General features: G+C 40.6%; 1 protein-coding gene across 1 annotated transcript; it reads right to left on the bottom strand.

The window, feature by feature from the left end:
• Positions 1-21: 21 nt before the first annotated feature.
• CPM (carboxypeptidase M) lies at positions 22-27666 on the bottom strand (the record flags this gene model as incomplete). The annotated part of the gene is made up of 9 exons (XM_082279673.1): positions 22-261; positions 909-1057; positions 2050-2202; positions 2701-2871; positions 3116-3300; positions 5053-5225; positions 12415-12512; positions 27340-27496; positions 27649-27666. The coding sequence occupies 9 exons, from the start codon at positions 27664-27666 to the stop codon at positions 22-24; spliced, it is 1344 nt and encodes a 447-aa protein (XP_082135799.1).

The following is a 27666-nucleotide window of genomic DNA, read 5'->3' as shown; positions in this document are numbered from 1 at the left end:
TCATTCTTTATTTGTCTGACTTTATTTGAAAATTACAAGCATAACAGTCATTAAAACCAAGATGTGTATGGTTGGTTTTACTGCAGCTGAAGCCCGTGTGAGCTCTTGGTAGAGGGGAGTTTTGGGACATGAAGTAACTCTTGAATGGATCTGATCTGAGACCTCTGGGAAAGAGAAGTCCTGTTTCAAAGCACTGAAGTTACCAGTGTTGTCAGGTATTTCCACTGTCTTCAGCATCGATTTAAATCCCGGTACAGTAGCCTAGGAGCAAATACAAAAGTGTTCTTCCTTGGTTTGAAACCTTGAGTTCAACTGTGAAACAATCACTGTTTACACTTTAAATGTACAAGAAAAATTGTTCTAAAGATACGTTTGAGAGCACAGAATGAGAAAAGAGTATAGTTTTCACGTTATAGCAATAAGACTCTTGCTGTACAAGAGAGGGAATCCTGCAGTGATGCTCAAGCATAAGCCCTTGGCAGCAGGCAGAGCCTACAGGGCATGGATGTTCTCTAGTAGTTCCACAGAGAAACCATTTTGACACAAGGAAATGACAGTCACCGGTGGTGGTGTCAGCCCGGTGCTGCCCAGATCCCAGCCTCCCCTCACCCTGCAAGAGCTCTGTGGTTTGTTTCAAATACCTCAAGCTCCTGCTGCTGTGCTCCAGCTGCTCATCCCATCTGGCTCTACAGAGGATTGTTATCTCTGGACATTGAGGACTGTATCAAAAAATTTCCTTTCTGCTAATATTTAAATATATACCTTTTAAAAAATCTGTTAAAAGAGTCTTCACACCTCATATCTATGACTTGAGCAGTTCAGCTCACCCACCTCTAAGGATGCTGTCTTACTGTGCTCGGGAACTCAACTCAATTAGAAGCAATACTTCAGTAAGGCTGCATACTCACATTGATCACATATGTCCCAGGCAAAAGGAGGAGAAAGTACTCCCCTTGTTCATTTGTTCTGTAGGGGCAGACGTGTGGCCTTCCTTTGGCTTCCACGATGGCATTGGGAATAGGATTCCCATTCTTATCAGTAACTTGGCCTTTGACACCTATGAAAAAGGGAGAGAAGAGAAAAATCATGAGCTGTAACTGGTGAGCCTCCTTCTCTGAGAAAGTCAGACTGTTCTGTTGCACTCAAAGGCTGTTTGACCACATTTCAGCACATCTAATAATATCACTAGTCACTTTGGTCTCACTGAAGGGAATTAAACCAGAAAATTCTTGGCTGTTGTTAATAGTTTAGCCTCATGTTAAGTTAGAAAACAGTACTGTAATCTCCTAAATCTCATTTGCTGAAGGCATCATACACACTGTATGTCTTTTACCGAAGGGCTTCAATCTTCCATACAGGTTTGGCAGTTTTTGCACACAAACACACACACACCCCCTTCTTTTTGTAATTTCAAATAAGTCAGCCTCTTGTCTAGTACTTCCCAAAGGCAGAATACCAACAATGTCTGCTTATGAAGTAGTTTCCCTTAATTCCCACACAACATCTTCAAGGCAGCACAGGCATTAAGCAGAGATAAAATAGCAGTCAGATATTTAAGGCAACAAAATGCAAGATAAGCAACAGATTTGTGCAAACCCTTCAACTCACTGAAAAGCACCACAGCTTCACTAAGCAGACTTCTCTTCCAAATGTGAAGTCAGATCACACCTAGAGAAGCCTTTCAAATTTACAAAATCCAAGCAGCAAAGACCCTGTGCTGAGGCACACATACACTTAGAGACGTCTGAAATAAATGATTGTCCCAAGGCTGCTCAGGAAAGTGAGGGGAGGAGTGGAGTGCATGGTCAGACATGCCCCAGAGCCTGTCCCCAGCACATTTTAAGCCCCTTGCACACCTGTAGCAGCACCCATCGCCCCTCACTTGACACACTTGTAAGTTCTCCTGCCTTACCCATCCCCTGGCCTTGTAGCATTTCCTGTTCAGAAGCTCCCAGATCTCTTCCCTGTGAGCTGTGACACTGACAGGCTGCTGAGGAGTTCCCCCTAAGCTGGCCTCAGTTTTCACTCCACCCCCATTTGCATACCCACCTAGGTGTACTTGTTTGATATATTCGATCAGAGCAACTTTGTTGTCCCTCCAGAACTTTTCCAGCTGGTCTGCTGGAGGATATTTACAGCATGACAGCTCCAATGTAATTTCAAAACACTGTCCCCAGACATAGTTGTAATCTTGCATTCCACCTTAAAAGTGAAATAAAAGGGTGTTCAGCTGCAAAGAAACACTAAGGTCAAACTAAAAGACAAATGGCTAAGTTAAAATGTTGGTACTTGCATCATACCTGTAAGAAAAGTAAATCAGATAAATTATTCCTCAATACCACACTTGTATTTACTGCCTCCTGTGGAAAACCAACTTAATTATTTACTCTAGTTACTCATAGAGTGTTGTTTTCTAAAGCATACTTCATTTTAGAAATGATGATGATTGTGGCTGAGAAGGGTGGATCTTTGACTTAAATTCATTCAAGCTTTCCCAACTAAAAAGGGACAGATAGGCTGGCACAGGATTTGCCACTGCCAAAGCCATTCCAAGAACCTTTTAAGTCTTTGAATTCAGACAATGAAAACAACATACACAGTGCAGAAGCCCCATTTTCTATTTGGCTACACATAAACAGTAATGAAAAGTGAGAACATCTTACCAGAAGCAGCTGAATGAAATATCAGTGATGTTCTTACCTTCCAGCTGGTACCAAGAGTACCCGTTGGTGATGCCGTCTGGGAAGGTTTGCCTGTTGTCACACCCCATCCCTTTGTACATGCTGGCATGGTTGGAAGAATAGGTTTTTGCCAGGTGAATAAAGACATCATCGTCTGGAGATCTGCTATAGCCTTTCAAAGAGCCAGTAACTGCAGAATGAAGACAGCCATTGTCTCATTACTGGTAAAACATACAGTGCTGGCTTACGAGCAGGATAAACATCACCCAAATAGCCATATTAGGCAGGGAATTTTGATGGGGTTTATCAAATTTTGCCCATCCCAGCTCAAAAGCTAGAAGAACCTTGCAGGAATCCTTGTAAATTTTGCTTTGGTATAGACAACGTTCCTAAACCCAGTCAGTTGTGGAGAACAGAGTTTGTTACCAGCTTACCTGGGTTACCATTATCAAAGGTGTAACTGGCAACCAGGGCACCCCCATGCAAGTTTGCTGAAAGAACAAATGTTTCATTTTTTATCCAGTCCATTACTGCTCGAGTCTCTGGCTGAATGCTAGCACTGTTATTTTCAAAGGCATCAGGAAAATTTCTGTTCAGATCTTCTCCATTCCTGTTGTATCTTAGAAAGAGAGAAGACATTACCATTACTGTTTTGCCTGTGGATAGTTCCACATCACCAGCCTCCCAGTACTCCAGATCTGTGGTGTGCTAGTGTCTCCAGGGAACAGGCAAGATGACCATTTTTCATTTCTCAAGCATTAAGGTGATGGACTTCAGTTTGCTTTCTGGCAGCACTGGAATTTTCATAGGACACAATAAAACAACTCCAAGTGGAAACACAGAATATTTAACATGCACATAGCATGCACACCTACACGTAAGTTAATTAGAAAAAGCAGAGGCAGATCAGAAGGACTTTGTCCTCCTCCTATATGTGTTTTTCCTGCTTGTATAGAGGACCAAGGTAACTACTGAATGGCTGTATCCCTTGGACTGTTGTCACTCTCAACAGACAGAAAAAATTTGAGTCAAACACTGGTACATCTTCTCCCTAAACCTTAAGGTCCAGCCTGTGCAAATGCTCTCTTGCTTTTTCACTCAGACAGGTCAGTACAGGAGTAAAGAGGGTATTCACCGTTGACTACATTAATTTTTGAACTCAGTCAGTTAAACTCTATTTGACAGTGAGGGATAAAAAACACCCCCCTCCATAAAAGTTCCATCTATTTGCTGAGGAATGCATTTTTTCTTAATAAAAAGGATGGCCTACACTGGTCACCTGAAGAACTAAACTACCTGAACTCTCTTGTTGGGGTCCCTTCCCCCCTGCCATGGAGCCCTGGGAGAGGGGCCCTGAGGGGACACATGGGGTGTCCCTGCCCCTGCTCAGCCTCGTTCCCCATGGGTTGTTTTGTGTTCCCCTGCCCGGGAAGGACCCTCGGGTCCCGTGATTGAGCAGTTCCTCGGCAGAGCCCCGGCCATGCGGCTGGAGAAATAAACATCTCTGAAACATCTACCACGAATCTGTCCATAGATATTTCTTTTCCACGGGCCTTGTTGTCTGATACATGTGTTGCAGTATCTGCACTGTAACACTCTCTTTGCACTTGTTTCTGATGTTGCCAAGGCCAGCGATCCAAGAGAACTTCTAGCTCATGGGTTTGCTTTTTTTGCACATTCCAACTTTGTCCTTAGGGCATTTCTTCCCATTCTCTCACTCTCTCTTTCCTTCTTCTAGCTTGTTAAGCTTTTCATCCCCTTTTTGTTCTCTGCAATAGTCACATTAAAGAATGCAAAAGTAACACAGGATGCAATGCCAAGTTACATTTTCTTCTGTGTAGGTTTTTTTCCTACCACTACTATTAGCACAGAACCTATTACAGCCAGCTCTGCTTGTGTAACTCCTCCTTCTTACTAAATCCACATTCAACATGATTTTAAACACATTGCTAGAAGTCCATTCAACAAGCTTAGACACACCTTTTCTCGTTCAGAAGGGTTATAGAATTCTCCAGTTGAAATAGATCCCTGTGGGTGGAATTTTCCTTCTTTTCTTGTAGCACTCTAAAGTTGCTACAAAATAGGGAATTGTGCTTGTATTAGCAATCTGTGTCTCCTGCTTAAAAGGTGAAGTCATTACACCTTTCTGACCAATTTTTTCTGGCCACACCATATATAAACACTGGTCTGACTCAGTCTTCCAGAAACTCTATGCCATAACAACATGTCTTCAGAATAGCACAGGCAAAAATTAGCCCTAGCACATCCTGTAGACTCTGCTCTCCACCAAGTATGATTCATTCTGGCTATCTGCGATTATTACTCCCCACCCATCTCTTTTACCTCTCCCACCCTCCTAAGCCACCCTTACCTTCCTCGTGTGTAATAACAATCAGGCACTTTTGTAGCTTCAAATCCATCGGGATTCATCGTTGGCATGATATGAACCCGGGTATTATTGAGTAACCGGGTAATAACTGGGTCACGTCCATAGCTGTTCACTAGGAAATCTATCAAATGGAGCAGGATTTCTCTCCCAACAGTCTGTGTAAAGAAGCATAGATTTTACTTTATGTCTGATATGGAAGAAAAAGAAGAAGAAAATAAATAAATAAAGACCCACCACCTTGCACTTCCAGGTTTTTCTTATGGACTACACATACATACAAGGCATATGAGAGCATTCTGATCAACACTGCTTTGTTTTATGCTCTCCCCTAAATATATTTAAAGCAATTGAATAGATTAAAGGAATCACTGGAGGGTTTTCACAAGGGTTTTAAACCCAGATCAGACAGACCTTTTTGTATAATGGGAAACTGACTGTGTCAGATGCACTGCTTAAATCTTGCATGGATAAGGAACAGCTATAAAAAAAACTAAAGCTGCCTGATAAACATCATGTGGGCTTGGGAACACCCCACTGCATTTTCTCAGTCCCACAGGAGGGTCCCAGCTCTGTGCTGGTGCCTGAGTGACCCTGCACATAAGCACCGGTGCTGTGCAGCACCACTTGGCAGTGGTGGTTCAGAAGGAAGGGAGGACAAGTCTGCCATGTTTTCCAGGATGCTACAGAGCAGGATTTTTTCTTGTTGATCCTCTTTTATGGAAAGCCAATATTAATACAAGATCAAAGAGGCCACATAGATATTTCTGTTACATTATTTTAATGTCATGAACATGTGCATTGGGGAAACCAAATAAATCCTTAGAAAAAGACACGGAAAGACATTTGGATACAGACTTTAGATCAAGGAGAGGCAGCAGCAGGGAAAAAGCTAAACACGTATTTTTTTTTCATATAAGTTTGTATAAGTCATGAAAGCTGACATCTCCCTTTAGTCTATCAGATTTTAGGCAAAACAGTGTTAAGTACCAGATCCTGACTTAAGGACAATCCTATTCTACCCCAGAAACCACTGCTAGTGTTCACTGGACCATACTTTCCAGGGGCACTGTGACCCATGCCTCAAGGGTGCTTTAGGGTTCCTAAGCCCTGTCTGGAAAGGGAACAAACTTGCAAGCAGATGAGTTCTAGAGATAACTTATCTCTACTTTATCTCCAAGAACAAAGCCTGGTATATCACAACAGGATCTAAACCAGCACCTGAGTATGTGAAAACAGACTGCTCTGCAGGTTTGATAAATACACTCCATGAAATGTAAGAAGGGATGCAACAGAACCATCTTGTACAGGCAGCTCTTGAAAAGGGTGATAGACATCTTGGGAAGCATGTAAGGGTGAGGGAAGAAAGGAGAGGAGAGAAATCAGCCAAATCATGGCCCTGGGCATGAGAGATGAAGGTACAGACTCAGAATCAGCAAGAATGGCTCTACCACAGAGACAGCTAAACTACAGACAAGACTGGACTGCTGTCTGGAGAAACTGGGAAAGTGCTCTTCTCCTACTGTACTTCTCTTCAGTGCCTGACCAAAAGAAATCCCAGAAAGAAAGGGTAGAGAAGCAGGAACAGAAAGGGGGAAAAAAGGAAAAGTAACACAAGAATGTGGTAGGAAAGGACAGTGTTTACAAAGAAAGAAAGATGACCAGATTTTCACAGATGACATTCTTTGCACTTAAAAGTTAATCCCAGGCTTACTTACATGTACAGTATTTTACAAACTATTTTATAGGATTCCTGGTATATAGCTATTGTTGTACTCAGGACATTAAGTGATTCAGGTCATCATAAGAGTGTTGGCACCTGGATGATTGCACAGTGAGGGAAGAATACACTTATTACCACTATTTTGGTGTGGTAACAGAGGGGTGGTTTTGTTTTGGTCCAGAGGACCCTGCATTGCTTGAGAAAGCACATCTGGAAGTATCTGAGGAAAAGTTTTTGTTTCTGGGAAAGTTCAAGATCAAGTTTTGATCTTTGCCCTTGGAAGGGCAGCATCTGCTGCTCAGTCAAACTTTACCCTGTTACTACAGAGGTCAGATGTACCTGTGGACAAGAGTTATGAGTCACTTAGTTTTACTTTAGAGCTTCAAATAATGTATCTAGGCAGACTGAAGGTAGGCTGCTGACAGTAAAGTCGAGGACAGACAACTTAACCTGCCTCAAGTTTAACATGAAGATAGAGAGAAAAGCATGTATGTGTTCTGGGGCTTTGAGAGGACATGAACACTTAGTTTTGACTGCAGTATCCCAAGGGAGATGCCAAGGCGTACTGTTTTACTGTATTCACATGAAGTGTGACAGGAAAGCAAAGGAAATCCCTTTCCCCCACCTCTAGGGATACAATTAGACATTAAGTTTCTCTGTTCACTTTCAGATGTCAGCCTCTTCCTGTGCCCCAAAGGGAGAGAGTCAGCAGGAAAGGCTTTCAGTGATCCTCAGGGGAAAGCCTTGAATGAAGAAGCGTTCATATGTCAGGATGTAGATCAACGCTGTAGAAAAGGGCATGACTGCTGCTTCTGCACACAAATCCTTTAAACTTCTGACTCTGCCTGCTGGCAAGGCTGTGTCAGCACCCTGCCCAGCTACCACAGGGATTACTCAAGAAGCCCGAGCAGCAGCAAGTTAGGAGATTAAGGTTAGCTCCAATTGCACCTGCACTGTAACACTTTACTGCATCAGCCCTGAGTTTAGAACACTGTTGTTACCACATGATAGAGACCTAATACCAGGGGACTATGGGTGGATGGACTCTGCCCATTTTATTATTACAATTCTTTCCTTAATCATGGCCTGGTTTTTAAGTTGAACGATGTTGAAAGAAAGATCCAAACCATCAGGTAGGACCTGTTTCAGGGCAACACAGTCTTCCCAGTCTCCCTGCTCCAGCCCCGGCTGCTCCACAGGCCAGGTTCAGCATACCAGGCACAACCCCACCTAAGGAAGTGGAGTTAGAGCAGAGAAACCAGTAGGCCATCCTGGTTTCCCACTGAAATGCCATCACACTTGCACGGTGTTATTTTTAACACTTGTACAGTGCTAATTATTATGCACCACTAGGACACACCCCACTGGGGTTGTCCTGCTTTGCTAAAACACACCAGTGTTAAAGTGACTGTTTATGCAAATAGTTTGGCACACATCCCTTTACTTCTCCAGCAGCAGTCACTATGGACATCTGAGAACTACCACGTGCATGACAGGGAAGTGCAGTTCTCTGGTTTATCACTGAAGGAAATGGCAACACAAAGCCTGCTTTTGAGCTAGTAACTGGCATTAGTCTTTACCACCTGGACAAATTCCACAGGCTTCAGACTTTACCTGGCTGAGACAGGGATAGCTTTTTCTTTTCCCACTCAGAAGAGTGTGAGCAAAGACAAGGAAAAAAGCAACTGCAGCAGGGCAGTGTTAAAATGTTTTGAAACAGACCTCAGCAACATCCAGCTTTTTTTAAAGTCTGTTGTTAGCATTGAGATTTGATTGCTTTGAATTTTGACATCTCTGGTGCTTATGACCTTCTAATTCTGAAGCTAGGTGGAAAATAGTTCACTATGCAATAAATATTTTTTATAAATTTTTTTTTCATAGAGCAAATACTGTTTCGCTGCATATCACTTCAATAATACATCACACAGGACTGACGACATAGGAATATAGGCTTACAATTCCTTATAGCAAGTTGTGCAGTATGTGCAGTATTCTTTTTGTGCAATTGGATGATAAAAAAACCAGCCATATTTTCCACAGTGGTATTTTGATAGTGTAAATGCAGCTTCCATTAATTTTTTGGACATAAGAGTGAGAAATTCTACACAAAACTCATCAGTTTCTTGTCTGGTCATTTTAAAAGACCCCATTATATTGATCACAAATAAATCTACTCCAGTCCTTACTCACCTAAGCCCTAATATTTCAGGAGAGCCTACTGTGGATATGACTGTGTCTATGATGACATGGAAAATAGGGCATAGTTTCTTTAACTTATTTCACAAGATAAGTCAGCAGATAAATACATCCTTTCACGTAGGCAAGTTCAGACCTATCAGTACAGGCTCAGTTTCACAAAATGAAAGAGGAAAAATACTACTATTTTTAATAATATTTTATACTACTGTATAATTCTACTATTTCTATTAATGCTTTATTTATATTATTATAAATAAATTATTGTTTATTATAGATAAAATATTGTACTATTTAAGATTATTTGCATTGCTGTTATTTTATACTATACAATGAGAAAATAAAGCGATCAGAAGTGGATACTGCAGGAGAAAAGGACTGATATCAGCATTGCCACCCTGAGAAAGAGTTTAATCTTGTGATGGTCCGGTTACACTAAGCTGCAGAAGGTTAAAGCCATATACTCAATACATTAAAGGGAAAAAGCAGAAACACACAGGTAGTTTACAGTTTGTTCAGAGGTGCTTTTCCTTAAAGGGTTTCCCTGCAGTGATATACATGGTTTAGGAACAGCCTTCCAATTAGATCCTATTTGTTCACTTGTGTAGAATGGACTCAAGTCCCTGGCACAGAGGTTCCAAAGGTAATAGTTCTGCTCCATTTATGACCTAGGAGTATTTAGGTGTTTGGGTGTGGTCAATGTTAAGCAGGAGGAGTACTTCCCCAGGGAGGACTATGTGACTTAGAAAGAAAAGATCTTTCAAGTAAGAATACAAGGCTGGGACAAGAGAAGCTGTGCCTAATTCAGAATGGGAGTTGCCCCAGAAGATCAGGCAACCTCTCCCTCATCTTCCCCCGCAGACTTTATTAACATTTCACAGGCTTATGCATTTTGTGCAGCCAATTACTGCCATTTTGATTAAAGTCAGTTTAAATCAGTTTTAATTTGGCTCGGGTTAAACAAAAAGTACCGCTAAAAATCGTGTCCAGCTACACACAGCCAACACAAAGAATGGGAGAAGTCTTTTGTTACCTCTCAGTGGATCTGGGGCAAAAGTTCACTCTATTTGGCAACAGTGAACACAAATGAAAATCTTTTAAATCTCGGCTGGTTATGTCTTACAGTATTAAGAAAAGTGAACTTACTTAAAAAAAAAAAATCATTCCAGTTCTGAAAAAAAATACTCCTTTCCTACTATTGTGTACTCACTTTACTTTGTTAGAACTTCCCTGTTGGGCAGCTTTCCAAATAACCTAGATTTTCTTCCAGCAGCATGTGCGAACAGCCCACACACATGTAATTCAGGTTCCAGCCCAACTTTTATGTTTTTGGAGCAGCTGGCCAGCTGAGTCAAAGTTAAGCCTCATTTGTGTGGTCACAACAGGTTAGAAGGGCAGCATCACCAAACAATACTTAAGAACTTCTCATTTTGTATCATTTGTGGAAAGCGTCGTTGAAGCACAAAAGACCTGAGTGGATCAATGAAGTCATAATCTCTTTATGAAAGACTCTGGCACACAAGTTGAAGCTTGTTGTATAATTAGTGCAAAACTTATCTGCTTAATATATTGCAGGGATAGTTGAATCTGTCCCCAGGGACTAGCAGAATCTTAGATTATGGAAAAAAAAACATTCAAGTTCTCCAATGCTTCTCTATGTGAGGAATTAATTTCCTGCCATCTGAAATACATTTATGATCAGATAAAAAAATCCCAAACACTAACTGTGAGTTACCTGTATGTACCAAAAAAACTCATACAGCAAAAATCATCATGAGTGCCTAAAAAGGAGGAATAGCTCTATTTCCAGAATGTTTCCTAGGTGTGAGCTTAGTCTGACAAACAACTGGAATATAACATGCCTTACCTAGGCAGCTCAAGGATCAACCCTGCTCAGATTGTCTGGCACTATGTCTGACTTTAAAAGAAAATCACGTCTCATTTCCTCATGAAGTCAACAAAAAACTTAAGATCCCAGGCAGTGATCCAAGTTGCCAATCCCCAGCAACTCCCAGCCCTGTGGATGTGCAAACAGTGTGTATTTCTATGGTCAAAGCTCCTCCTGAGTATCCAGCTGGGCAGTGATAATGAAGGGGGTGCTTCCTTGTGGAGACTTCAGTATGTGTGGCCCTCTGCAGTCCAGCAACATTGGATTTGCAAGCCAGGCCATTCTGGATGAGATCATATCCTGCCCTCCACCTCCTTCCCACCAAAGCTGGGTGATTTATAGTCCCAGGTTTGCAATCCCCTTCAGCAGTCTGCAGGGACTGCAGTATGGAGCCTCAGTTCCTGGATGCCTTGGTGACCCACACCAGGTTTCAGGAGCTGCAAACCCTGTCTTGGGTATCCAGTAACAAATGTACCTATTTGAAATCATGAATCAGCTTCCTCCCACACAGAGTTAAATTCCCAAGCAGCCAAGCTCCCAGCAGCACTTTGAGCAAGGCCAGTGTCAAACAAGGTGAAACTAGTCTAACTTGGGGAAATTCTTGGCACAAAATGTCACAAGAGCCTGTAGGCGTGCAAGTGCTCACACACAGTATTGTTAACAGCAATAACTCAGGACATGTTACCCTTTGCACAGGATACATTTCCACTATGTCTGTTTTTTCTCGGTTTTGGGAATTCAGAGTCTAGCACATATATATACACATACATATCTTGCTACTCATGTTAAATTATTTAACCTTCACATGAAAGACTGCATAAAAATATATTGTGTAGTTTAAACTTATCCTGAATATGACTAATATAATCAGGTAAAGCTAAAGAATAAAAGAAATAGAAAGCAAAGAAGTACTATAGAAGACAGTGAAGCTTTGATTCTTTCTGATTCAGATTCAAGTACCGCACCAGGTAGGCTCATTTCTTCTTTATCATTAATAAGTGGGCATTCTTCCCAGAGCAAGTTTATTGTTCTGGAATTGCTGTTTGTTTTGTTCTCAGTGTTATCTCAGGTGAATCTAGGTGTTCCTAGCCTAAGGTTCCCAAGATAAATTTTCTTCCTAAAATAATTTGATGCTTCACAGCAATTATTATTTAATCTTAGGATGTGTTTGAGGAGTTCTATCAGTCATATTTCATGCCTAGGCAATAATAATGTACAAGCAAACTACTGCATCTGACTCATTGCCAGGAAACTTAAAGCCTCTGGGTTTACTCACTTGGAGAAGACAAAGCTCTCCACTCAAGAGAGGTCTTGGGTGTAGGATTGTAGGACTCTTCACCATGATGTAAGGTCTCCTAAGGCCCTTCCACCAAAATAAGGGAACTTTATTCTGAAAATTCCTCAATAAATACACACATATTTTGTCTTCCTTGAGTTAAGACATACCTCAATAATAAGAAGCACATGCCTGAGAAAAGTTCACTCTAAACCTCTGGTAAGTGTATTTGGTATAAATGACATTGCAAAAATTGAAACGTACCTCATCCCCATGCATATTAGCAACATACTTGAACTCTGGAATGCCAATCTTATGATGGGTTGGAAACTTTCCCAGAACAAGAACCCACAGGTCTCTACCTTTAAGAGGGGAAGGGGAAAAGACATTTTTTAAAACAAGTGTAAAATCATACAAGCCTTAGAAGAATAAAAAGAGTTGGTCATTAAGACCATTGTACAAATTCTCGTATTTCATTGGTGCCCACTCAGTCCTACATATAACATATCAAAGTAGACTGTGGGGTTCTTTTATTCTATGAATATTTGCAATATTAGTTAGAGGAATGTTTTGCCTTCTGACCAAGTATGTCATAAACCCTGCAATTTCTAAAGCATTTAACCAGGACTAGAAAAGAAGGCTTCTTTTTTTTTTTTTGTAATAAACATTTTTCAAGTTAAATTTAGCAAATAAGATCACTCTTCCTGCCCCCAAATTTTGAATCATAAGGCTTTTCTGAAATTTATACAGAAGTTTTCATTATCACAAAGAACATCTGGTTTTGTACAAAAGACAACACAAAAAAGCTAAACATATTCATGCATTACTGCTCAGAAAACAGGAGGTAGCAGAAAGAGCTGCATCAGAGACATATTCCAAATATATCAGCAGGGAAAGAATTAATAGCTACAGAAAGAGTATTAGTTAGGACCACTAAAGCTGCACAAGAAGCTGAACTTTAAGCAACAAAATAAACAAACATACATACATTTTGGAAGTCCTCACTTAAGCAGGGGAGAGACGGCGAGGGAAGGGCATTTTCTGTTACTATTTTTAGTGATACTGTGGCATTTCAGACCTCATCTGCAAATCTGTGCTTCCCACTAGTCTGCTCATAGAGGTGGAAAACTCAAGTTTCAGCAGATGGCAGCAATGAAACTGGACCAGTTCCTTCATAAGAGCAGTGACAGCCTATAGATTGCTAATGCCCAGACCTCATGAACATACTACCTGTCCCCAGCTCCACACAGGGCTTGTTGGGGCCCACAGCCTGTCTGAGAGGAGCCCAGCCATCACTGCTACTTGCAGGAAATAGCAACGTAGGAACTGCTATATGCAGTACTATAAAAAGCCTTAGTTCCTAAATCTCTGTGGATCATCAAATCTGCAGTAAACAAACTCTGGAGCTTATCAGTTTCCCATTCCTGAAGCCATGACCCCTCTAGTCATGCATGTGCCACAGCATTTTTGTTTTCTTTTCTAGCTATGTGACTGACTCACAGCAGCTATACCACAAGGGTCATGACTTCAGGAATGGGAGAAAAACTTGAGGAGGACTGAAGCAACGCTGCAAGATGCACTGAAACAGTTGGAAGAGAGGTAAAACTGAAGACAGTGATTGCCAAACTAAATTCTCAGTTAACAGAATCAGAGTCTTAGGCCTAGGATCAAGAAGCAACAAAACAGTGCTGAGACCCGACAGACTCAACAAGGAGTGATCTCAGTATCCCCTGGTTTTACAGTTACTCTTGAAAACATTGGTGTTCAACCCTTGTAACCATGCTATGCACAAAGCTGTGAGATGCTGCTACTGACTCTTTCATTAAAGGACAATGTGAGCAAGCAATCCGTGCTTCTAAAAATAATTTTGTGGCAACTGATTTGGTAAGAAGCTAGTTATTTGGCCTTGTTGTATGTAGAGCCACTGTTTCATAAAAAAAGAAAAAACTTGATTTCTGTAAGCCTAGACAAGTTGTAGATGGAGAACCCAAATATACTAGCATTTAAGCACATTCTTCTTCAAAAGGAAAGAAAGAGAACACCCACATCATCTCACCCTAGCCCTTCGCCCCTCCAAAACCTCCAGAGGTCCCCTCTAACCTCAACCATCCTGCAGCTCTGTGAAAATAGATGACAAGACTTGCTGCAATAGCCTATGTTTGGAACTAAAAACAATTCTAGTAGTGAAAAAAGTATGCCACTGTTATTCATAATCAAGTGTGGACAACAACCTCAACTTATTTTCCATCTCTGCAATGTGTCATTCTCTCTACAGTTGTATCCTGGGGCAACTTGCAATGAATTACCAAGGAAGTCCTTCCAGAACGCTCCTATGATTCTCTGTCCTTATGCCCTCTAAGCCCTGGTTCCCAGCTCTCATTCCCTCTACTGGAAGGCAAGTTCAGACATCCCTCCTTGGTGTTAGTTGCCATGTGGACTTCTGCACCAAGAGGAACACACCTGCCTACAGCTGCGATTGCAGCCTTTCCGCCCAAATTTAAAGGTGGCTACTGCAAACCTACAACATGCAGCTCATTGTATATACTCAAGCAAAGAGTACAAGTAGAGCTAAAGTGCTCTAGATGTTTCCATCATTTAAGATTTTCTACCAATAATATTGTATTCTGATTTCAAATTTCAAAAAAATACTTCCAGTGTCTTGCCATCAGCAGTACTCATTCCTGCTGCTCTCACTGGGAATTGCACTCATGGGAAACACAAGGAAGAGCTAAGTATAGACTAACATTAAGTACTGATGTAAATTGGTCTTTCCAGCATTAGTGTTTAGACTGCTTAGAGTTTGTGTGAGGGCTATCTACATGCTAAACACTCCCATGAACTGAGATACCAATTATTTCCTGGCATTTCCAGCTTGTAAGAAGTATTAAACCTTCCATTAACAATTAAAATACATTCTTGGGTCTGTTCAGCCTGCAGTACTGGATAGTGTACCTATGAGGGATGATGTAAGATTTCTTTCCATATGGCAGTAATTAACTGCATATAAAAAGATTCAGCATATGGATGGTTTCCTTTAATCAGAAAAGCCTAGATAACTCTGGTTTGGTACCTGAAGGGAACAGCTAAGCTTCCTCTCATGCTTTGAAAAGCCATTTCTCACTGCCAAATTGCCAAACCAAAACTGACGTCAACTAATTAGTGAACTACATTTCAAGTGATGAAGACAAACTTGTGTTTCTAACTGTGTGTCTCAGGACAAGTAACAAGACTTGTATTGGAGCAGAGCCAGACCCCACAGCTTCTAGTAGAATAAGAAGTCTTTCTAACTTTTAAAAAAGTTTTCTAGCATTTCCACTAGTTCGTGACATAGTGTCAGTATTCTAAACAGGTCTACACAAACTGGTAATTAAAATGAAGAATTGAAACTGATCTCCAGATCTAGTGGGAAAGAAACAAAATCAATTTGTAGATGTTGGAGTCTGGATCATGCTCCCTGTTTTTGTTCTCAATTTTATTTCTGCTTTTCTTCACTTTGTTCTTTACAGCTTCATTTATGAAAAACTTGTCATTTCAAAGAAAGTTATGGCTAGGAAATTAAGTGAGTGGGGAAGGGCTCAGACCCACTGTCAGTATCAGTCAGGGTAGGGTACTGATTCAAGAGCTTGCAACTGCAAATTCAAAGCAATAGACTGACTACAGTCCTCCTGGGTTGGCCATGTGTTGCACACTGGCTTCATGGGTAGGAACCGCAGTAATGCTGATCTGTATTTAGGCAGTCCCTACCTAGAAAACTGGAGGACAGAGAGGAGGAGAAGAGAGATAAACTCTCATTAGAATGCAAGGTCTCAGAGCAACTCAATCATAGAACCAATCTCAGAATCATTGAACAGCCCAGGTTAGAAGGAACCTCAAGAGATCATCTGGTCCAACCCTACATGGGAAAGAAAACCTAGATAAGATTATTTAGCACTTTGTTCAATTGCATCTTTAAAACCTCCAGTGATGAGGACTCTACCTCATTTCTGGGGAAGTTGTTCCAGTGAATGATTCCTACTGTAAAAAATGTTCTTATATTGAGATGAAACCTCTCAAAATGCAACTTGTACCCATTGTCCCTTGCTTTTTTCCATGTGGCTCCTTGTGAAGAGAGAGGCATCCTCTTTATAGCCATCCTTCAAGTACTAGAATTCTGTGATAAGATTCCCCCCTAAGCATTCTCTTCTCCAGGGAGATAAGCCTCCTTGGGGCAACATTGTCTTCCAGCAAAACACTACCATAGCTAATGAAGGACTTCAAGAGTGATACCTTTCACTAAACTAGCACCAGCAGCACCCTTGCCCTGAGGTACTCTGATTTGTCATCACCAAGTCAAGCTGGAAAATCTAAAGCCATTTTAGAACTTTTCTTCTGCGAGGGGACTGCCTAACAGCACACATGGCTTGATTCAGATTCTAACAGAACTTGAAGTACCAGTACATTATTTGTATAATCAGAAATGGTTAATCAGAATGACTGATGTGGCAGTACTGCAGAAGTAGAACAAAGGTGAACAAATATGTGATTTTAACCTAGCCAGACTGAGTAAAGCACCCCCAAAAGAGGCTACATACCTGAAGCTGAGATCAGACAAACATCTCTATGAACAACTGTACATCAAATTCTTTTGTGAGCATTTAGCCTCACTTTCAAGTATACCATGGTCCACTGAGACAGAATGGATTATCTAAAGACTTGGCCTGTAGTAGCATTGGCATTAGTAATGAACAAAGCTGATATGCCAAGGAGGACTAGGACACTTCAAATATAAGAAAGTCTTCAAGGTATTTTAAAAAATAAAGAGATACAGATCAATCCCATACATCAACCAGGCATATCTGGCAATATTCAGCATGGTGCTTAGGTAAGCAGAAAAAAAAAAGCGAAAAGAACCCAAGGTAGCATTCAGCTGCAGGTCTATCACAGCCACTGACAGCACTGAGTCACTGTGTGGGGGCCACTGCTAAACTTAATATTCTGGCCCCTTCCCACGGATCCCTTATTACAGACATAAGGCGCTCTCTCTCGGCACAAAGTAAATAGAAGTATCCATTTCCCACTATTTAATCAGTTCCTGTCTATTCCAAGAGATTATACCAGTCACTCCAATTTAGAATCAGCATCATATAAGCAGAACTGTCAGAATAAACAAGGACTCTAAAAAACACTAGATACTGTTTATTCGTATCCAAAGCACTTGAGAAAGAGAGCCAAAACAATTCATGGTTCACACGCTTGCTTATCTTCCTAAAGGTTTACAAATCTTTGGTTGATTGGGACATCCATAGCTGCTTTGGACACTTTCACAAGACTTGTATCTTATGAGAACAGCAACCCTTTCTTTTCTATGTACATGTGAGTCATCACTGTACCATTTCCAGTTCTCATAATCAAGCTGAACACACTCTTTATACAAGAAAAATTGCCAGTGCAGAGCACAGTCTCTACAATAATAACTTACAGGTTATTTGAACAAAAATCAAGAAATAAAAATAAAATTGTAAAGGCCAAACAAAAACAACCCAGAGGGAATACTGGTTTTAAAAAAAGATATATTAACCTTATTCAGTATTGCTCCCTAAGAAGATGAGAACACCACAGACCCCTAGAATGAGTCTGAGCAGGCTTTTTCTACTATTTACACTGACTGGTTTCATATTTACACCCAGAAACCAAATAGACTATTTTTCCTTTTCACCAGCTCTTGTTTTTATTACCACAGGGTTTTTAAACCTAGTTCTAAAAAGGTGTACTTTATTTTCTGAGAAAGCTGTGAAACTGGTATGCATCTAGTAATTTTCAGGAAAGCCACTGTATACATAAAAGTAATAAATATTACCCATTCACAGCAGTACCATTGGATCATCATGAATAAAGTGATTGTTTGTAACACAAGCGGGCCATAAGGGAGAGGGTTGGTTTGTTTTAAAGTGCAATTTATCCAGATTCAACAGTTTTGTTTAGCTTACGTTTTTACCACCAGAGGACATCGGAACTATTTCTGCCATTTGATGGTAACAGAGGGAGTAGGCTACAGGTTGTGGTTCACATGTGGCTGTGAAGCAGTAGGTGCACTCTGAGGATTTCAGTTCACTGAAGTACCTCATCAAGAGACTTGCCACACCCATCCTGTAAAAATCCTTGTCAGATCTCAGACATTATATTTGCCTCAAGAATGGGAAGCTCAAAACCATACACACCTCAACACTGACAAGCAGACTCCAACAAATCCAGACAGTGAGTAGCTCCCCCCCGCCCCTATATTTTCTTTCTTTTTTTTTTTTCTTAACTCAATAAAGGGGGGAAAAATAGAGGCTAGATTAACTTTTTAAAAATAATCCAGTCTCTGCCATGATCACCTGTTTCTGGTTTAGTTAACAAGATACATTAGCTTAACCAGCTGTTTACAGATTCTCTCCTAAAACAGGTAACAAAATGTCTCTGTAGAAACATTAGCGACTGGCTTTCAGTAAAGGTAACAAAGACACAAAGCAACAACTGAGAATCAGGCACTGGTACTACCTACAGATAGAGTAATTTGGTCCTTAGTCTACTGAACAAACATGTTCTGGTGGCCTTTGTTTATTCTTGGGGTTTTGAGATCAGCCTAATGCAATTGCGTATCAAAGCAAGTTTTGTACTTTAGGTACACCAGGATCAGGAAATACACTTTGTCAGAATCATCCTGGTTGCACATTGCTTGAAGTGCATACCAGGGAAGGCATCTGTCCCTACCTTATTCCTATAATTTGCTCTAGCCGTTCTTTGGAAAACAGAATAATGGACCAGAGTGAACTATATTTCTTACTGAGAACAGTTTGCTTTTATTTTAGCTTTAGGATAAGTGTTACTTTTTTAGATCTGCTCAAGCTCGGCTTAAATGCCCCAGGTAACTGCAAGACCATGGATGTAGAACACACTGGCTAGGGACAAACAGGAAACATAACTCAATTGTCCTAAATCCACTGTGAGCTCAGCATGTTATGTAGCAGCTACAGTAATTTAATTAATTAACTCCGACTGCCATGGTCTGACCTTTCCCATAACAACAAGTAAATCCTAGATATCAAACTGCAGAATCATCTGCTTAGAAACATCCCCTAACTGCTTTCTCACATTTGAGCTACTGCATAACTGAGTGAACAGTTTACAGGAAGGGTATTCTCTCAGCTGTGAGGGTAAGAGATCTACAGCCAGTCCTATGCATTATTTTTTTCTATGTCCACTTCATAAAATAAATCTCCTAATTAATAAAAGGTTCCAAAAGGAGAATTTTCAGAAAGTTCAGAAATAACATGCACATTCCGATTTAAAGAAAAATCCCAGCCTTAAAAACAATCTAGATCTCTCTTCTACACAAAACCATGTACAGAACAACTGTCTAGTGAACAAATGCTTCAGTGTAAGAAGTCTTGCAAACAATTCATTCATGTATTATAAGTAGGTCTCCATGTACTTATGTGAACACAATATGCCATAGCTACACATAGCAAACCTTTAATTAGGTAGCCCTGAAAATAAGCAACACTGGTACCTTCAGGGATCTATAGCCAGAGGTCCCGGGCAGAAAGGCCGTGCAGAAGAGATGCGGTGCACACTGCTCTTCTTTTGTGGGAAGTGAATGGAAGCTACTAGAAATACTTTTCTACTAAAATGTCTCACTGTCTGAAGTGGGGTAGGAGGGATGTGTTACTAAATTCTCCTCAAGCTAAAAGGAGAATGCAGACAAATTGACAATCTGGGTAAAACTGAGGCATAAGATAAAAGTTTCATTTCTTTAACTAAGTTTGTGGTTAGGATCACATTTCATTTACAGGGCTAAAAATGTATGTACAATGCTCCAAAATGCAGAAACCTACAAGGAGTGAGGGGGAAAAAACATTCATTTATGTCCATTGTGCACCATTTTAACATCCTAAGCTCTGTGTTTTAGTTGGTTTTAAAACAAACAAAACCCCCAAACATAAAATCTCTTACATACTTATTTCCTCAACACCAGGAAAGGATATGGAGACTGCATCCACTAGCTGCAATTGCTGATTCTATGTTACACAGGCTCTAGAGTATTGCTAACTTCACTGGTGTGAATTACAATATCCAGTAGTCAATTCTACCTACTTCTAAACAAACACAGAAAGCTGCAAAGTCTTGCTGAGGAAAAACAGGATGGCTGCAGGCTTAAGACCTTTACTGCTCTGAAAAAAAGCCTGACAAATATATGCTGCAACTAGACAAGTACAAAGCAAAGGGTAGAGAGGAAGTAAGAGAACAGAGATTTTTCCCACAAGGCTGGTTCTAAACAAATGCTACTCACATGAACAGTGTACTATTTCTAAACAGATCAAGTCTTTCCATTTTGAAACTACAACACTAAAATTTCAATACTAGATAAAAGTTTATATATGAGAAATGTTTGATCTATGTTGCTAGGGAAGGTTCCCCTCACACAGTTTTTTGAATTTATTTATTTATTTAGAAATCTCTGATACAGCATGTTCCACAGGAAAAAACAAACAAACTTTCCCACAAAATTTTCTGCAAGAAGTGTATTTAAGTAGGAGAGATCATAGAAGGCAAGACAAAACTGATTGACCAATTCAAAGCAAGCAAAGAAGAGAAGACTTAAATAATCTTACTTTCACTGCAAGAGAATAGGAATGTGCTCCAAGTCAGTGACTGCATCTCCAAGAGTAATGTCTAAGCTTATCAATCTTTTAAACATCTCACACTGACCAAACTACATGTTATTTATAAAAGATTTGCATAAAAAGCAGTTATACTGACAGGAAAGCAAAGTTAAGTCTTGTTACACTAGATAAAATCTTAGTACTTGGCTATTGGAGGACTGATTGCACACAAACGACTTGTGTTGCATTACAGGAATCAAACTGCTAGAGGATGCAGTCAGATAATATATGAATCTATATTTCAATGTTTAAAGAATTTTTAGCTTCTGTTAGGACAAACAGAATTAGAATTTAGAGCTAATATAGTAATGGTGACTTCTATTTAAACACATTATTTAGAGCAAAGCTCAGTTGGGAGCTGAAGACTTAAGAATACAAGCTAATACTTCTTGTTTTTAAAGTCATGATTTAGCTTTCACTAGATAAACTCTGAAGGAGCCAGTCCTCCTTCACTGTTTTATTTCCCCTTTCCCATAATGGTGACTCACATAATGTGCTGCAAATTGAGTTTACAAGGCTATTAATATCAAACCCCTCTGTGAACCCAAACACCTTTTCAATAAAAAAATGAGCATGTAAACCTACTTAGAATCCTGTTAATATACATTTACATGCCACACATACTGTCAAAGACTAGAACAAAGATGGTTATGAGGAGAGACACAAAAAGAGCAAGTAACATAACAGGAAAAAAATTTCTGAAGTGGGCAAGTATGGATAAGAATTTAACAATCCCAGTAAGTTTGAGAATGCCCATTTCTACATGGAACTCTGGACTGGAGCTAAGCAACTTCAGTATAATTTGCATTATGAGGCACTCAGAGTGGAAAATGTCTCATTCATTCTTGTTTCTAAAAATGAACTTTGAAAAACCTCAATGCTTATATTATCTATACACACCATACTTGCATGATGAGCCTGAAAGGAAATTTGTGGCATGGGGATAAGGAAGAGGGAAGGGAAGAAGAGACATTATCAAGGATTGGAGACAGGAGGAAAGTCATCTGCAGCAGTCAAATGGAACAAACGTAAGGTAACAATCTTCTACACAAATATACCTCACATAATATAACCACAGAAAAAAATAACTGCAATAGTCTTTAAAGACAACACATTCGCTGTGGATTTGCCTCTAGATAATTTGTTCATTTTTAAGACAAAAAGAATTTTCTCTATTACCTTTCCTTTTTCTTCCTTCTTTTTAAAAACACTGGTCCTAGCATTTAATAATGGGTAACACTGAGAAACTTACCTCAAAGTACAGTGGGCTGTATATAACCTTCTCATTCTATTTTTGTATAGTGCCAGAACCCCTGAAGCCAACTTGATAATAATTCCAGAATAAAAATATTTTATGGGTAATGTATTTCAGCTTTGTTTTCTTCAGCAGTAAAACTTGTTTTCTAGTACTTTAAACAAAGTAAAAACATCCAGAATAGAAATATCTGTAATGTAAAATCAATAAAATTTACAATGCACTTTACTATTGATGGTAGTAACTCTTCTAAGTAGGCTTCTTCCATACTGTGTCACAATAAATAACTTTTTGAGTTCCTATTTTTTCCCAGCTACATACACAGACTATTAATGTATAGATGAGACAAGTACAATACCTGGCCTTTTACTATTAAATATTTTCACTGAAGCGCGGTGAACCTTAAATCAGTATTCCCCTGTTCAACAGCCCCTCATAAATGCCTAAAGGTATCAGTTGCACTGTATCAGGAGAGCCAGGAGACTTAAGCTGACCTCTGGCACACCTTGGGCATGCATTCCACTGATGTTGGTGAGGAATGATGGACAGCTGAATTGCCTAGGTTCTCTATTGACCGTATTACCAGGCACGCGTTTTATACGGCACTACCTGACTCCTAATTCCCAGCACGCCCTTTTGCTGAAGTCACAGCTGCTTATCAGATGGAAATCTGGGCATGCTCATTCCCTCCTGTTTTCCAAGGAGGAAAGCCCACGAATGCAGGCAGGAAGGAGACATAATGTGCTCCAACACGCACCTTGTCACTAAGAAAAGCTGGCCTGCTGGGAGCCCTGCTGAACACACCTTCCCTGTAGTCCACAGCACAATCCATGCACGCAGCCACGGGCGGGTCCTGCACGAATTTTAAAACCCAGAGCAACCATACACACACGCCCTGCACATTTAAGCCTCTCTTGCTTACAGAGCAGGGATAGAAAAACGCTAATAAGCAAGACTCACTACTGAATACCAGAAAAACCTCCCCAAAGTTAGCAAGGTGCTTAAGATTAATGGACAGAAGAGAGCAACTGAATACTAGTGTTCACTAAGCATCAGAATAGGGTGACTAAGACACATAGTTCTCACCCAAAGAAGCTTTCTGGACAGCTCTTTTGCAAGGTATTTCTGAGAATTTCTAGTGGAACCAGAACAAGATCTGGTCAGTTTGTTCTAGTTTTTGTCTCTCTAGTGATAAAATCTGCCAAAGGGATAAATATATATATAAAGTCAACTTTGAAACTTCACTAGGTAAAGACAGGGTTACTTTAACCATACACAACCTTTCCCTCAGTGAGCAGAATCTGGCCTGAGGGTGTTTACAAATGCCCCAAGTTGACTAGAATTCTAAAAATGCAGACTGGCCTCCCAAAAATCTAGATCTAAACCAAGCTGTAATTAGCATGCTATCACTTTATCTCAATCCAGAGTGTATCTGAAAAGACTTTACAGAGTGTGGATCTACCATAAAAGTTACTCCACTCTTCCAATATCTGGCTGTCTTTGTCCTCCTAAGGAGGTCATCAGGTCTGTTAGAATCCTTAAGTCTGCTTCCCACCACCCTCATTTTCTTTTCAAAGAGTAACAACAGCACTGTATCTTGAACAATGAAAAGCCACAGATCATCAACATACATTGAATATTTTCCTTTTGGTAATGCACTCTAAGATTTGCTTGCTGAAGAGTCAGTCTGTCTTTCACTGGGGGGGGGGGGGGGAGGGCATTAGGCAGGATGGGTTAATATGATTACACCAGGTCCCATTCTCCAGACTGATGCAGCTCTGCAGTTTCCTCTATTATTACAGAGTGCACACACTGTTCTGAGGTTGGATATTGAATGTATTAGAGAACTGAACTCCTGACAAAGAGCTTTTATAACTTTATTCAACAACACACCTGAAACAATATAAAAGAATTAAGGTATTTTCTGGGCCATCACATATCTCTGCCTACCTGCTGCTAAGACCATACCAGGTTTCTCACCAACAAATCACCTACAAATCTTGTGGGATTTGAGGATACCTACTAAGTTAGACCAAAAGGTAACACTCAGTTTTGTCAGCCAATGGGCTACATCTTTTAAGCTCCTTTCTCCCCTCATTTAAGGATAATAGTTCAGCAGATGAGATACATAAATATCACAGCTTCCAAATCAGATCTGGAGACTGAACAGGCCATTGCTAGAACACATTGTTCCCAGTAATTTGGCAGAGGTGCTCCCAATAATCTGGCAGGTATTTCTGTATGGTGATGTAAGCCACCACAAAACAAATTTGGCATCTTTTGTTTTCCACTGAGTATCTTGGTACATATTCTGCTGTGTACATTGCTATTCCAGTCTACAAACATCAAAGAAACACACTATGTAAACCTCACCTCAAATTTATCCATGACAAATCACACTTGACTGTTTAGGTTTTATGCAGAAATGACTGACTTAGTGAGAGAGAGCAAAGCATCCTATTTCTTTAGTCTTGACCTTAGCAAGGCTTTCAACAGAATCACAGAACCAAGAATTGCATGGGACCTCTGCAGGTCACCTGGTCCAACTCCCCTCCTTAAGCAGGGCCACCTACAGCCAGCTACCCATGACTGTGTTCAGACAGCTTTGGAATATCCCCAAGCATGCTCCCTGAGCAGCCTGTTCCAGCATCTAGTCACAGTCATGGTATCTTTGTAAACAAGCTGGGAACATATGGATTAGAGGAATAGACTACAGTAAGGTCAAAAGCTGACTGGACTGAACAACTGGTGGTTCAAGAGACAGCAAATTATTAGCAGTATTCCTCAAGGGTCAGTACTGGGGCTGATGCTGTTTAATATCATCATCAGGGCCAGGGCTGCCATTCAGAGGGCCCCTGGTAAGCTGAAGGAATTTCTTGACAGCAAACTCACAGAGTTTGACCAGGAAAATGCAAAATCCTGCACCTGGAACAAAAGAGTCCCATATTTGGATTACCAACTCAAGAAAATAACCCCATGGAAGTACAGAATGCAGACTGGCTGGGTTGCTGCTGTGCAGCCTAAGGGCTGAAAGGTGGCTCAGGTACCCAGAGTCTCCGTAGAACCTCCACCTTTGCAGATATTCAGAAGTAGAGCAGAGAGGGCCCAGAGCATCATAATTAACTTTCAAGTGAGCCTGGCTTTGAACAGGAATTCAAACTAGATAGCCTCCAGACCTAAATTACTTTATGATCTGCCTGAAGCAGGTGAGGCTTCTGACATGAAGAGTGTTTAGACAGCTTTCTTAAAGAACTACATGCAATCACTTTCTGAAGTGGTAATACACAGGTCCCTATCACCCTCCACAACTGGGCTTCTAAAAGTGGATTTTTATATCCTTGCAAAGCTCTGGGTCTACACACACCAACCAAAAGTCAAGCCTTTACTTCACATTCTTCATAATCCAAGTCTAGGTGGCAGTATAAAATACAAGATTATTAGATAAAATTGGAGTAAAACCTAGCTTAACAAATAATGTAGGAACAATAGCCATTCATGAAAATAGTAAAATTATGTCTGTTAGCTTTATAGGCCTTACTTTGATCCATGGGATACTGTATTCATCATCAAGAATTTCCACATCAGGAATATCAACTTACTGCATCACATTGATCTCAGTTTTATAGTATTTAAATTAATTTTTGTTTCTCATCATCAAGAAGTCCATTGTGCTATCATGGTTTAGCTAATTGGCAGGAGAACAACACTAGCAAACCTGCATGAGTGAGTGCACGCACAGTTTTTGTGTCATCTTAACTGAGAAAAGAGGAATAGAACTTCAGCCCATTGGCCAAAATTGAAACTTCATTTTCACCAAAATTATATAACCACTGCTGTCATAAAACTTTCTTTTAATTTAGTATGAGCAAAAAAAACCCCCAAATTAGACCCTAATTCAGTACCATCCCTTACCATATTCCAGGTGAAGGAAGGCACATTTCTTAACATAGGTAGAAATCTCAATCTATTGCTCAATCACAACCAAGAGATGATGCTTTTCCAGTTTTCATGCTGACAGAACTCAGATAAGTTGAACACCTCATCTTACCAGCTTTCAGGTATCTAGATATGTAAAAGCCAAATTTTCAATCTCTCATGTTGGATGAAAGGTTTTTGCCAACCTGCACAAAGATAAGCCAGCAGAGTTCTGGGCAGAAAAGTCAGAATCTAGTCCTATCATCAGAATGTTAGCCAAGTTCTCTAAAGGTATGAAAATGAGGATGTGGATAATTGCTAGTTTCTACTGGAGGGAACTGTACTTACAGGAACTAACCTCTTGCATGGATGAATAACATAATCCAATCTAATTCTGCCTTTGATGAAACCAAAACCAACACACTTTAAATAACTTTAAGATTCCTTCTCTGCTTTGCTATACACAGTAAAACAAGGGAGGAGGCACGACAATGTCTTCATAATCATCTATCAAGAAGAATAGCGATTTTTATTTTTCTTAAACACAAGTGTGGATTTGATAATAGATGCTACAAATATCTCCTTCCAGTGGTATGAAATGGAATTAGAGGAACAGATGACATTTCTAAAAAGTGGATTTTCTATCAGGTTTTACAGCTCTTCTCAAAGCACTTTAGTTTCCTGAACTGAAACCTAACAAAACAGCTTGATTTTTGGGTTTTTTTGCTTAAAACTAAACAGGTGTACATTAAAGTGCATATGCTAATAAACACTAATATTTTTAATCTCTTTTAAAAAATTAGCAATTCTCCTCCCCCCCCCAATTTACAGTAAGAAAGTACCAATCATAGAAAGATACATTCAAATATCAATATCAGAAAGGTGATTATTGATTTCATTTTCCTGTAAGGTTTGAGACTGAAATCCTATTTTTCATCTACAGCACAGGACCTTGTATCAGAAGGTATTTCTAAGACAGCCACAAGTTAGAAAACACGTCTTTGACTATAGTCCCACCTAGAACGGGGACTTGGCAAAGGGAGTCTCACATATTCTAAGCTCTGTAAAGACGGCCCTCTTTCTGAAATTGCCACGCAGGACGTTTCCGATTCTCAAAACCCCAGGTGTTGGGAGAACTTTTACCCTGATGACACGTATGATGCTTCAGCCAGAGTGTGTTACTCACGCTTAAGCAAGAGGAAGAGGAACGCCACAGAGGTTTGTTAGAGCAGCCCCGCCGCCAGCAAGCGCCCACGAAACGCCACCTTTACCCACACCTGCCCCGATTTAATTGGAACAAAAAGCCTTCTCCCCCCCTCATCCCACCGCCCCTACCTTCCACCGATCGCCCGATGCTGTGCAAGTGTGTGAGGGAGGGGTACGCGGCATGAACCCCCTTCAGGTACTGCTCCAGCTCCTCGGCGTGGTGGTACTTGAAGTCCAGCGCGGCCGCCACAGAAACCAGGCAGAGGATGAGGATGCCCACCGCGTCCTAGAAAGAAACAGATGAAGCTCCCTCCGCGGGCTTGTCGCCGTGCGGCGGCGGCAGCGGCCAGCCCGCGGAGAGCTCCCTCGCTCCCTCCCTCGCTCGCTCCCTCGCTCCCTCGCTCCCTGCCTGCCGGGAGCAGGTGCCGCCCGCCCTACCCCGGCCGCCGCCCGCAT

The sequence above is a fragment of the Coloeus monedula genome, assembly GCF_965178545.1.
Source record: "Coloeus monedula genome assembly, chromosome: 4".
Lineage (NCBI taxonomy): Eukaryota > Metazoa > Chordata > Aves > Passeriformes > Corvidae > Coloeus > Coloeus monedula.
Note: the sequence above shows the minus strand (reverse complement) of the source record. Positions and strands in the feature narration are given on the sequence as shown.